This window comes from Patiria miniata, unplaced genomic scaffold (genome assembly GCF_015706575.1).
Source record: "Patiria miniata isolate m_02_andy unplaced genomic scaffold, ASM1570657v1 HiC_scaffold_3, whole genome shotgun sequence".
Taxonomy (NCBI): domain Eukaryota; kingdom Metazoa; phylum Echinodermata; class Asteroidea; order Valvatida; family Asterinidae; genus Patiria; species Patiria miniata.
Window position 1 is genome coordinate 3,734,269 of NW_024037069.1, and position 12,458 is coordinate 3,746,726.

General features: G+C 40.9%; 1 protein-coding gene across 1 annotated transcript in view; it reads left to right on the plus strand.

The window, feature by feature from the left end:
* LOC119738207 (trichohyalin-like) overlaps positions 1-11,947 on the plus strand; it is a 33,757-nt gene extending 21,810 nt beyond the window's left edge. Inside the window, exons 14-28 of the mRNA XM_038212973.1 lie at positions 235-265; positions 621-974; positions 1,582-1,815; positions 2,593-2,808; positions 3,372-3,527; positions 3,752-3,822; positions 4,486-4,764; positions 5,961-6,107; positions 7,184-7,305; positions 7,556-7,630; positions 8,004-8,089; positions 8,256-8,325; positions 9,070-9,216; positions 10,325-10,626; positions 11,860-11,947. Of these exons, the coding sequence (XP_038068901.1) occupies positions 235-265; positions 621-974; positions 1,582-1,815; positions 2,593-2,808; positions 3,372-3,527; positions 3,752-3,822; positions 4,486-4,764; positions 5,961-6,107; positions 7,184-7,305; positions 7,556-7,630; positions 8,004-8,089; positions 8,256-8,325; positions 9,070-9,216; positions 10,325-10,626; positions 11,860-11,947 (2,378 nt within the window). The remainder of the gene's footprint in view (positions 1-234; positions 266-620; positions 975-1,581; positions 1,816-2,592; positions 2,809-3,371; positions 3,528-3,751; positions 3,823-4,485; positions 4,765-5,960; positions 6,108-7,183; positions 7,306-7,555; positions 7,631-8,003; positions 8,090-8,255; positions 8,326-9,069; positions 9,217-10,324; positions 10,627-11,859) is intronic.
* Positions 11,948-12,458: the final 511 nt, after the last annotated feature.

Here is a 12,458-nt window from a genome sequence, read left to right on the forward strand (position 1 = left end):
TACTAAGATCGCGCAAGGCATGATGGGAAACAACATGGTGCGGCAAGATCGTTCCCTTGGAAACGAGGTTGACCTTTCATCCAAACAAGTCCAAGAGTGACGTTGGAAATTGTGACGTCTTTTCGTATATATATATATACATTATATATAATGTATATAATCGACTTCATTCTCTGTAAATTAAAAAAAAAAACCATAAAAAACACCTTCTTATTCCTCTTTTTAATATTTCAGGATCGTACTCATCGGGAAGTTCTTATAACAGGTAAATGAAAAAAAATCAAATGCAAAATTAACATTAAAACAATCGCGACTAGGCTAATTCTCTGCTCACTTAATAATGTTAAACCAAAATTATTTAAACCAAGGGATACGTGAAAGAATATATGAAAAGATTTTTTCGCTGTTAAATTAATCTTCGTAACATTTTCTCTGTGTTTTTTAAATCACATAAGTTGAAGTCAATATCCCAATGGAAATTTCTTGAAGTTTTGACTTTCATTGATTTTAACTTGATTTAGTCAGTACTGGGATTGTGTAAAAATGATTGTAAAATTGCTTCTCCATTACTCTCAGACTCAACATTTTTTTTTCAATTTTGATGTTAAACGTCTCACCAGTTCTGACGACTATTCGTCCTCGGAGTCTCTCCCCGTCAGCTCTGAGGTCAGTGACGCCAGCGACCCGAGCAGCGTGCATTCCAGCGACCTCTCGTCCATCGACAGCGATCTGGACGAGGAAGAACGGGAGTGCGTCAAGGCCGAAAAGAAAGCCAAGAAACTGGCCGAGAAACGCGCCGCCAAGCAGGAGAAGAAGGTGGTGGCGCGGAAGGAGGCACGGGAAGTAAAAAGAGAGCAGATCAGGCAGGAGAAGAAGGAGCGGAGACGGGAGCGGAGGAAGGAGAGACGGGGCGAAGACGGGGATGGCCGAGGCAGGGGAAGGGGAAGAGGTAGAGATAGACGGGATAAGAGAAGGTAGGCTAGGCTTTATTTACTAAGCCACTTTTGGCAAAGGGCTATTTAGAAGAAAGATATGATGAAAAAAACCCAGAACAGCTGGAGGTAGGAATTGATATTCCTCGGAAAACAAGGCTAGATCATATGGAGGGAAACACGCACTAGGCAAGGAGTTAATTCCAAAGAGATACAGAACGTGGGAAACAAGTATAGCTCTTTGTTTTACATCTCAGCACAGCTAAAGTGTTCTGGGTGAAAGGAAGCAGAGAGCCTGGTTGCACGCTCAAAGACCCTGACAGGATAGAGCAACCAAATTACACAACATACTGATAACTATATCAGAGAAAACCTATATTTCTCTTTTTGTCCAAAAAAACCTGTAATATTAAAGACAATAACATTTTATGATCGATTTTCTAACTAAATTACGAGGCATATTTCTGGATACAAATATTTGCTAAGAATTTGAACATTTTGGTAGTTACGTGAAAAAGAGGTAACCGCTTCTAATTGTTTCCCGCTGTTTTGACTTGGACATTTTTCATTCCCTAACCCTTGATGGCAGTTATTTTGTTCATGTTGATTTCAGTTTCTTTCAAAAAATGTTTTCACAATTCATGAATAGACGTCACCGAACCCCAACCAGTCGCTCAGTGAGCGTGTGCAGTAGCGTCTCCAGCGTCCGCAGTGACGAGATCTCGGACGTGGACAGCGCCCTCGTCGGCGAGGAAAGAGAACGCGCCATCAAGGCCAAGAAGGCCCAGAAGAAGGAGGAGAAGAAGGCCGTCAAGCAAAAGGAGAAGGTGCAAAAGGTTAAGGAAGAGCATCGGGAGAAAAGGCGGGAAAAAGAACGAAAAAGGTATAGCAAATTTTCCTATAAGCTGAATGCCTGACTCCAACAAAGAAGGCCTATAAATATTGTCCATATTTTAATGTTACTATACCGATGTCGCTCCTTGCGCGGCACCCGCTACCTTGGTTGAATCATATACTTATGTCTTGCTTGGACCTCAATTTGCAAGTTGACCCCAGGTGGGCATGGTAAACCTTGCGACGCCCATGTCTGGAGCATTGAGTTTGTGGTCTCCGGCTAATTCTGCAGGTTGTGGGTTCGAGCCCAGCCTGCTGCTATGGTGCGTGTGCCCTTGGGCAAGACACTTTTTCAGTCATTGCTTCTCTTCATCCAGGAGTTAATGGGTACCTGTGAGGGGCAGAGATGGTTAATGTGGTTGATTTTAGCTGCTTTGCTCCGAAATGGCAGTATCGAACATGCAGTTCGAGCTGTATTCTCCCCAGGGAGCTGAGATTGTCTTTGGAATGTTTCATGGGCCCAATGAGCAGGGTAATAATGATGTAGCGCCTTGAGCACCATTAATGGTGTTTACGTGCGCTTTTTTAATTTGCACTTTTATATGTAAGAAGAGTGGATTTTCAGTCGTTGGAAACAAGTCTATATAGACATTCTCCTGATGACGATCAGAGCATACCGGCCGAAACGTCTAGTAAATGCCTCCGGTTCTTCTGAGACCACCTTCTAATAATATAGTCAGTTCATAAGTTCTACCAAGCTGCAGCTGTGTGAACCCATAACCTTATCGTCCACTCTCACGTTGATGTTAAACTCTCGTCGTTCCAGAATAAAACGCGAGATCGAGCGAGAGATGGATCGCATGAGCACGCCGAGTGACATCAGCAGCGTGCACAGCAGCGAGTTGTCCAGCCTCAGCGACGCCGAGGGGATGACGGAGGAGGAGAGGGTTAGAAAGAAAAAGGAGAAGAAACAGAAGAGGATAGAAGAAAAGAAGAAGGAGAGGAAGATGCTGAAAGCTGTACAAAAGGTCATGGCAAAAAGGTAAACCTCTGGGTGATACCTACCGTCGTGTTTTAATTGACTGTATTTGTGTATCAGTTTCAAAATATTGTTCCTTTGAAACTTATATTTCTCCTTTCACACTTTACATTTTTAAAGACTGGCATCCATTGAACATTTTTTTGTAGAACATCTGCCTGTAATAAAAAGTATTAATGAATGTTTCTATTATCTGTTTTTGTTTGTTTAACTTTTTTGGAATAAAAGGTCTCGATGATCGTAGTTCGGCTTGTTTAATTAAGTATATAAAATGTAACCTTTTTAATGCATAGTTGTGCGGTACGTATAAAAGTAAGAATTACAGTTGGCGAGTATGACTCACATTGACATACTGTATCTCTTCTTAAATCACTTCTCTCTATCACACCGTCAGATGACATGTACTTTGGATATTTGAACACCTGGAAGAGAAGCGTCTACCAAAGGGCTTTGTGATAACATTATGGGACACGTTAGGTCATAATTTGTGAAAAATTGTATAGACGAATTTGGATCTGCGCGGTTATCTTATAACAGTACTTTTTTTCATTACTCTTTCCTCCTAGGAAGAATCGCAGGGGGTCAGGCTCTTCCGACGATTCCTATGCCAAAGGGAAGCAGGATTTCTACGACCTCCCTCCGGAAATTCAGAAGACCATGGTGAAATACTCCAAGGGGAGTAAACGTGGCTTGTTGGGCGAAGAGGGAATGGAGTGGCTAGAGTAAGTCCAAACAGACAAGACGGTTCTATTAAGCTCAAAATCAGGGTCAAAGAATTACATCTCTCTTGAAAAAAGTCCAAACTTTTATTTCAACTATGGGCCGAATGAAGCTGTTTACAAAGCATTATGAGCTCATTGATAAAAAAAACCTCATCAAAACAGAATCCATAGAAGGAATTGTCCGGGCAGGTCTGTTTATTGAACACTTCGATATTTTTTTTCAGTGACTGGAAAAATAAAAAAGAACGAGAAAAAAGGAAAAAGAAAAGCAAGAAGGGAAAAGAAGAGTTCACAGGTAAGTGGAATTTAAGGGATACATCCAGCAAGTAATAAATAACAGACAATATCGTCAGCGTAGAGTATTATATCAGGAATATTGCACCGTTCACTTTAATCATTTTAAAACGTAAGTAGTTTTATTTCTTGTTTAATTACTCAAATCCATCAATTGTTTTGAAATTTTACTCTCGAAATGAAAACAAGTGAAAAACAACTCGAAAGGAGTTGTCCGCCATATGGCTCTTTGAGATAGTGGAAGTTTCAGGATTTTTGAGTGGTTTTCACCATGCATGAGCCATATTGTGAAAAACACTATATAAGATGAAAACTTCGCCCTAAAAGAGTGAAACATTAGCTATTTTAAAGAGTCATGTAGCGGACAACTCTTTTCGAGTGTTTTTTTTACTCTTAATAAGTGCATTTGTTTAATGTTCAACTGTAAAGGTATAGTTTAGATTTGCAAAGCATTCAGCCAACACACGAAAGTAGCACCATCATGTATCGCCTCATGGGAGTCCAAAACAAAAGCTCTGACTCGTTTTCTAGTGCATGCCATGTGACTTTGAATCTAGTTGCTTCAGAGCACCCACATTGTATGTTTACAGACAGTCATACTGGCCAGAAAATAATTTTCAAGCTAGTCTTCTAACCAGGCGTAAATTAATCCCAACTCGGACAGGTGAAATGATGGAACTGCGGGCCCCGGACGGCCGCATCATCCGCGTGCCCAAGACCAGCCTGTACGACGTCTGGAAACAGACCAAGAAAGTCCGGCTAAAGAAGGACGGCACGGTGGCCCGTGACAGCGACTCGGACGCCGAGACCATCGAGCTGGACTCGGACGGGAACATGACCACCCAGCCCAAGACCTTGGAGCTGAAGGAGGCAGGGTACTACGCCAAGTGGGATGGGTTTGCTGAGCCGCCGGCCACGCCCACACAGGGCGGCAGGATCAAGTGTGAGTAAATTACATGAAATTCCTGTTTATGATATGCTAAAGTATTGCAGATTTCTTCGTACACGCAACTATAGTAACTGGTGGAATATTTAAAACTGATTAATCGTTTTCAATACATTTCAAACAATGCAACCTATTGTTTCATTTTTGCGATTCGCATGTTACTTCGACATGGGCCTAATGATGAACTCTGAAACACTGCTCCTGGCTACGGACGATCCAAGTCAATCCAGTTCAATCCAATTCAACCACACCAAGCTCAATCGAGTGTAACTCAAGTCAGCCTAGCTATAACCTGACCCAACTAACCTAAATCTAACCTAACGCAATACAACCCAGCCCACCTTGACCTTACTTAATAACGCAAGCCAACCCAGCCCACCTAAACCTTTTACTAACCTAACGCAACCCAACTCATGCCCACCTATACCTAACCTAACCCAAACCCAACCAAACCCACACTAAACCCAACCTAACCCAAACCAACCCAGCCCACCTAAACCTAACCTATCCCAACCCAACCCAACAAGGCCTAAACCTAACCCAACCCAACCCAACATGGGTGGACCAAGGTTTGGATCAAGATACGTTAAAAAGGCATTTGCAATTTTTATATTTTAATATACAGATATTTACTGCTAACCTACTTATTATAAACAGCTATAAAACTATATATGTAAGAAGAGTGAATTTTCAGTCGTTTGAATCAAGTCTAGAGAGTATTAGACATTATCCTGATGACGTATAGAGTATACCGATCTAAACGTCTACTAGTTTTGCGCGAAACCGGGGGGAAGAACAGTGGAAGGAACAGTGGAAGGACAGTGGAAGAACAACCCAAGTTGTTCTTCCACTGTCCAACTCAACCCAACCCAATCCATCCCAAAGTATCCAATTAACCGGGATCATACAAGTATATTCATCAGTAATAATTCATTAAAAAAACAAGCAGACTTAGCACACCACAAGTACGACCCAATCAACTAACCACACTCAACCAAACCCAATGATTCTCATCCCTGATGAAGGAGTCTTATTGGTTCTGGGGTCCTGTAACTGTTAACCAACCTTTCTTTTGGGGGCCCGGTCCTGTAACCTTTTGCAATTTCTCTCAATAATTGGGTCATCATACCTGTTTATATGTCACTCAAGATATGCTGCTTTATTTAATGCATTGTGTTTCATCTTCTACCCAGTCCAGGGAGTGCGTAAGGTACACCACGCGTTCCGTAAAGACAAGGGCGTGCTCACTGAACATCTCAAACGGGTCCTGGACACGGCATCAGAGCTGACCGATCCCAGGCCTGGGGAACGGGTGGAGGTCAGCAGAGGTAGTGACAGAGGTAAGATACAGTATAAATGAAAAGGATAAAGTCTGTCAGTTCTAGCCAGTAGAACCTTGTTGCCATCTCTCGAGCATTTAGTACCACTGGCTGCGTGCCCTCTTGGTTCAAGATCATTTGCATTTGTGGAAAGGCTTTGACGTTGTTAACACACTTTGAGGTTGCAGGCCAGTGAATAGGCCCGAAATCGCCTACGCCGGCCAAATCACGATTTGCATGATTTGCATTTGCATTAAATTTGGGTTTTTTTGTTGCTATTAGAGCATTTTGAGGGCCATGAACTTGAGGGTTTGTAAGATAGAAGGGTGGAAGCCGTGCACAGGACTGCTAGCTCGTATTTCTGTGAAATTGGGATGAAATTGGGCCTTACAATATTTATGGCTCTATTTTGCAATGGAGCGAGGCATCATTTTTCAAAATGGCGATGGGCTACAGGACTACTTTTAGGGGTGATCATCTTTGGATGGAATTTTCTCCCAAAAGTCATCGGTTAACCCCCCCCCCCCAAAAAAAAAAAACCCCAAAAAATAAAGAAAATTAAAGATGATGAAATAATCTTTAATTTGATTCGAGTCTCAAAAACTTTTGAAAGTTGTGAGGACTTTTCTGAATTTCGTTAGTGGGCGTATTTATCACTAGGGTCTATGGCAGTTTATTTACTGATCTAAAACCTTAAGTTTAGTTTATGCAGAAAAACAAAGCAATACTAGCGAGAAAATGAAAAACCAAAACGAAGGGCAGTTGGTTTAATAATGGTTGCCCAAACAGCCAACTACACAGGCTAATTTAAATTGGGGTCCCATGTAGACAATGTGCTGTGTAATTTAGCCTGAAGAATTTACCATTTTACTTGTTATATTCTTGATATGGTGTCTGGTGGCTACAGGACTAAAGTAATTTTTATTTAAAAATCAATTGATGAATAACAGATGTATTCTCGTACCGTCCAAAAACAATCATTTCATATACTTGATTGTTTAATTCCTTTGATTTTTTTTTAAGAAGAAGGCAAGGCTCTGTATTTTTTCGAGAATATTTTAAGAGATACAATTTACAAAATGGCGCTTTCTTTGCAGGTGCATGGGAATCTGTGGATTTTATCAGCCACTTTCGATTGGTGGAGAACTACAAGTTGGATCCATTAGGCAGGGCATTTGTTGTAGAAGACGTTGACTACGACTGTTCCCTGAATGGCCAGGTGAGTCCTTTGCATTGGTCACTATCGTATCTCTATTTTTGTATATTTTTGTATAAATGCATGAAACAGCTGTAGAAAATAAAATGCATACATGGCTATTCCTTTTCACTTTTCCGACTTACATATTATTTCAGAAAAGCTCATAAGTATTTGATGTAACATTTATTTAAAATCTCTCCCTCTTTATTGTTTTATACAACGATATCTACTTGCTTATCAGCATTTTTTCTGTGTACTTTTTTTTTAACAGGAGATGCGCGCAGCCGTAGAGGGCGTACCCAGTCTTTCAACTATCAAACCAAAGCAATTGGAATATGTACTCAAGGTAAGATTGTTTTTGCCTGCTCTTTCAATTGACGAATTTCAAATTGGCACTTATGGCACTCAGTAGTGTCTTGTTTTGAGAGGATCACAAAAAGCAAAGGTCCCCAGTGTCATACTATTGCTTAACACCTGGTGCCTCGATTTCAGTTCAATTTGAATTCACAGGAAACCTATTAAGAATTTCATCTAATTTTGTGAAACTCTCGACTAATAGTCTTTGTTTAGTATCTTGTGAACAAAACAGTATAACAAGATAGCTGGAACTTTCAGTAAACAAAGATAGTGTCTTTAACATAATTTCATTTGTATGGGCAAGCATTTTGATACTATGTATTATCTTGTCACAATGATTCCTTTGTGCATTTTCGATTCAGGTACTGAACATTGATGACCACACAGCTGTAAGTTTCAAAATGTTCGCAGTTGTAGCTGGAGTCTGCGAGAGAATGTGCAACATGGAGTAAGTTCCGAACCCAAATAATGATCTTCTTGTGCTTGTATTACAACCTTATTCAACTTAACTATGAGTGTTTTATTTTTATAACAGTATTGAATGGTTTTAATAATAAGTAAAAAGCTGTGTTTTGAGTTGTTGCTTAAACACCATTGGTGCGCCCTTTTTTCAGCTCCTTTGGCAAATACATTCTGGACAAAACTGACCTGCTCGACATTGCCCGCAAGATGGCGCTGTACAAGGTAATCCATTGACACGACTCTGATGTGTTCAAGTCTTTCCTGCTAATTCTTGTATTTTTTTTTTAATCATTTATCCATAATTATAAATGTATTTATAATTACGTAATACTTTTTTTGGATAATACTTTTGGAGAAGGTTCCAGGACTACGAATAAAAAGAAACAAATTACACAGTTCCAGATGTGAGCGGCTGCCTTTTCTTTTTTAAAACCTTCGAAAGACCGGCTGGGAATTTTGTTAAAAGTTGGGATTGTGCAATTTGGAAGGATACAAAATATCACTGGAGTATCATTGCAGTTTACTCCGATTGGTCCATCCGCAGCCCTCTTCCATTCCGTAGCTAAAACAAATTAAGAAAGATAGCACTTATTTCAAAAATTCTGAAGTAAAACACAACAACTGGTAAAAAGGTAAAGTCTGTCACGAGCCAATCTGGCCCATCAGGCCGGCGTTTATCTCCGGTTTCAGTAGCATAAAACGACTGAGAATATTTCTACTCCCCCTGGATGAGATGCTAGTCCATCGCAGGTTACTCCCCATCTATAATGTCGGTACCCATTTATGCTCCTGGGTGGAGAGAGGCAAGTGGGGGTGAAGTGGCTTGCCCAAGGACGCAGCATTTGACCAGCAGCTGGATTCGAACCCCTGACCCTCTGATCATGAGTCATGAACCCTTACCACTAGGCTACACTCCCCCAAACACAACAATGACCTTACTTTATCTATTTTTTTTTTCGTTTGTAGTCCATTTTCTACTGTAATGTGAACTCGGAGCGGAGCGATAACCACATCACGGCCGAGTCCCTACGCATCGAGCTGATGGCTGGCGGGCTGAACCGGGAACAAGAGCGGTACATCATGTCCAAGATGAACCCCAATGAATACGGAGAGGTATGATTTATACCAATAGCAAAATTGGTGCTTTCGTGAAGTTTATTTTTAAGGCGACTCTGAGTAAAACGTCGACTCTGCTTGAAATTATAGATGAAACGGATTCTAAATCTTAACCACAGTTGACGTCAACAGTTTTTTCCTGAATTTTCGTCTCTGACGTGAAAACAAATAGTTTATATCAGAAAAATTGTATCCGATATTAATAGTGTTTTTATGTTATAAACTAGATGGGCTTGATGAAATTTAAGCGCCGCTGTCTTCCACAAAATCTAGGCCGATAACTTATGTCCAGAACCAAGCAAAAGACGCTTACATCAGTATCTTTTCTACAAAGGTTTCGACATGGGTGGTTTTTTTGTGAAGCCAAAAAAAAATGAATAAAATGCACAACACTGAAGATTTGATCCCGTGTTTAAATGTTCAATGCACGATGACAGAAATTTGTATTGGGGTAAAAACTGAAGCAGATGGTTGTTACTACTGTCCGTGAGCAGGATGCTTTGCTCTAATAATTCCCTTCACTACAGGTAGATTTTATATATGCTGACTTGGGTCCAAATATTGAAGTTGCATAAGATCATTGCTAAAGATCACTCGTGGGCAAAGCAGAAACCCAGTAAAAAAGTAGTACACACCCCTTGACATTGTAGCTGATGATAAAAAAATAAATAAATAACTTGTAGTGCTTATAAATTATAGTACTGTCCGTCGTATCAACAATCTAAAAGCGCTTTACAATTATTCCCCCGTTCATCGGGCTCTACAAGACCACGCGGTAGCCGATAGCAGCACACATTCGCCCCTCTCTCACAGGTACCCATTCATACTCCTTGGTGGAGAGAGGCAATTGTAGTTAAGTGTCTTGCCCAAGGGCACAAACGCCATGTTCCTGGCAGGGTTGGAGCCCACTCACCATCGTACACGAGTCAAACACCGTTACCACTGGACCATGGCATTCTACATCAGATCTGATTTCGCTGATGTTTTTTTTTTTATTAAGTTGACACCAACTTATGAAAGTTTTGCCCGTTGCCTATGGGTCAATAATATTACGAGGTGTTGTGTAAGTCAAGTAAAAGTGTCCCCCCTTTTCTCCTGGTGGTAGATCTCCTTCTTCGACTACATTGCCTACATCCCGCTCTTCCTCTCCATGCACGAGAACATCATCGACAACCCCTTGGACCGGCAGGCGAAGTACACCCGCCTGGAGCGGGGCGAGGTCCAGCGGGATATGAATCCCTTAGGCCTGCCGCTCCAGCGGACCTACTTAGGCGCGCCCAAGGAGATATTCCCTTCCGGTATACCGGTGAGAGCTGGCGAGGATGGGGCGCCTGCTGCAGGGGCCAGAGGGTTCATCGAGAAGGGCGAGCTGTTGGACGGCGCCGTGGTCGGTGGGAAATCCGGAAGGTATGTTTCAGTGCTGTTGTCGAGTCCATTACAAGTCCGTCACAAGTCCATCACTAGTAGATCACGATTCCTATCCCGCCCCAATATGCAAAATGGTTGAATAAATATGAAGGAGCTGCTTTGTCAAATAGTGTGTGACTTAACTTGAAATTGAAGTACTTGTGATGGACTTGAGTGGGATTGGGCTGGACTCGACTACAACACTTTTATGTTTACTGTGAATGTTGTTATAATTCGCCTAGTCAGTTTCCCTTTGTGGTTCATTTGAACATTTGTAATAAAAAGCCGTATCCTCTCTGAGTGATCCCCGTTTGCTATTTGCCAGGTCTGCATCGCGACTTTGGGCGTGATCCTTGGCTTCATGCTATGGGATTATGGCTTCTGACCAGCACCCTTTGAACAAAGATATTGACGAATTGGGGAGCCGCCAACATATGGCTGGATAGCTCAGTTGGTAGAGCACTGGAACGGTTGTCCAGAGGTTGCCCATTCAAGCCCCGCACCAGTCAATTATTTTGTTCAACTTTTCAAAAGTCAATTTTTTTGTTCAACTTTTCAAAAGTATGTAAACTAAAGAAAGTAAACTATAGTTTACCTTGAGCTTCGCAGTTTTTTTTTAATCTCCTTTAGAAATCCGTCCTTTGCGAATGCAGTGAGTGGCGTTTCGATTTTTGAATGGAACCTTTTTTTTACAGAGAAACGTTGTCGTTCCCGAGATTGTCATTCCATTTTTTATACGTTGAAGATTATAGGCCTACAGAAAATGCCTTTAAATGTCAGAGGCAGGTCGAAAAGGGGGTCTTCCTATTGTAATGTACACATTTTGATGGAAAAGGTTGGTTCAAGGGCATTGCGTAATTATACATGTATATTTTCACGCTTTTCATGAAAGTGCTATTTATTATAGAGATAGTGCCGAGCGAATTTAAGTTCCGCAAATCACGCAACTTATATATTAACAGCATGTGTAAATGTTTAAGTGAATGACTGAAACTGAGACATGTCTATCAACGAAATTGAAATCTCTGATGTTGTATCATTGATTAGGGATAAAACTGAATCATATATAAAAGAAAAAAGAATCATGCAAGTCCACCGTACATTTAGACTGAAATTTAAAACAGTTTGAAATGTTTTCGTGTCATTTTTCTGCGATTGGATAAAAAAGTTTTAAAACCTTATATGAACAAAGGTCACTTTCTGTGTATTACTAATTGTTATGTTCTCTTTCAGGTTTCCAAGTATTTCCCAGAAGACTTCTAGTCCGATGAGCGCCAAGAGAGGCGGGCGGGCTAAGACTGTCGCCATGTCCCTACCCTGAGCTGCCTCTGTGGGCCAACTTGGTCACCGACAACAAGACACTGATGTCTATATGTGAGGCGTTTTGGCACAATGGCAAAACCGGGCAGAAGTCAAAATGAGAGCTTGAGGGCGTTGGAAAAGAGAATAAAATGTTCCTTTTAATGCCGTTTGTTGCACTTCAATCGGACATTCTATTGATTGACAAGGTATGGCTGTTTAAAGTTCACATTTGTCGACATGTCAAAAAAGGTAATATACTGAGAAAAAGGCCTATAAAGTTTCGAGTTTTATGGTCATGAAAACGGAAGAAGCAAATTGTTTTTCTTTAAGAACACTTTTATTCCGCGTTTTTTTTACACTGTTGTTTAACAATACGTTTAGTAAACATACAAAGATTACAAATATCAGTCAATCTGAAAATCGACGAAAACAAATCACCCCTTCGGTTTTTTGCACTTTTCTCACTACGACCTGCCTGTGCCCAGTTTTGTTTCATTTTGCCAGATCGCCTCACATACATTAATAAGTGT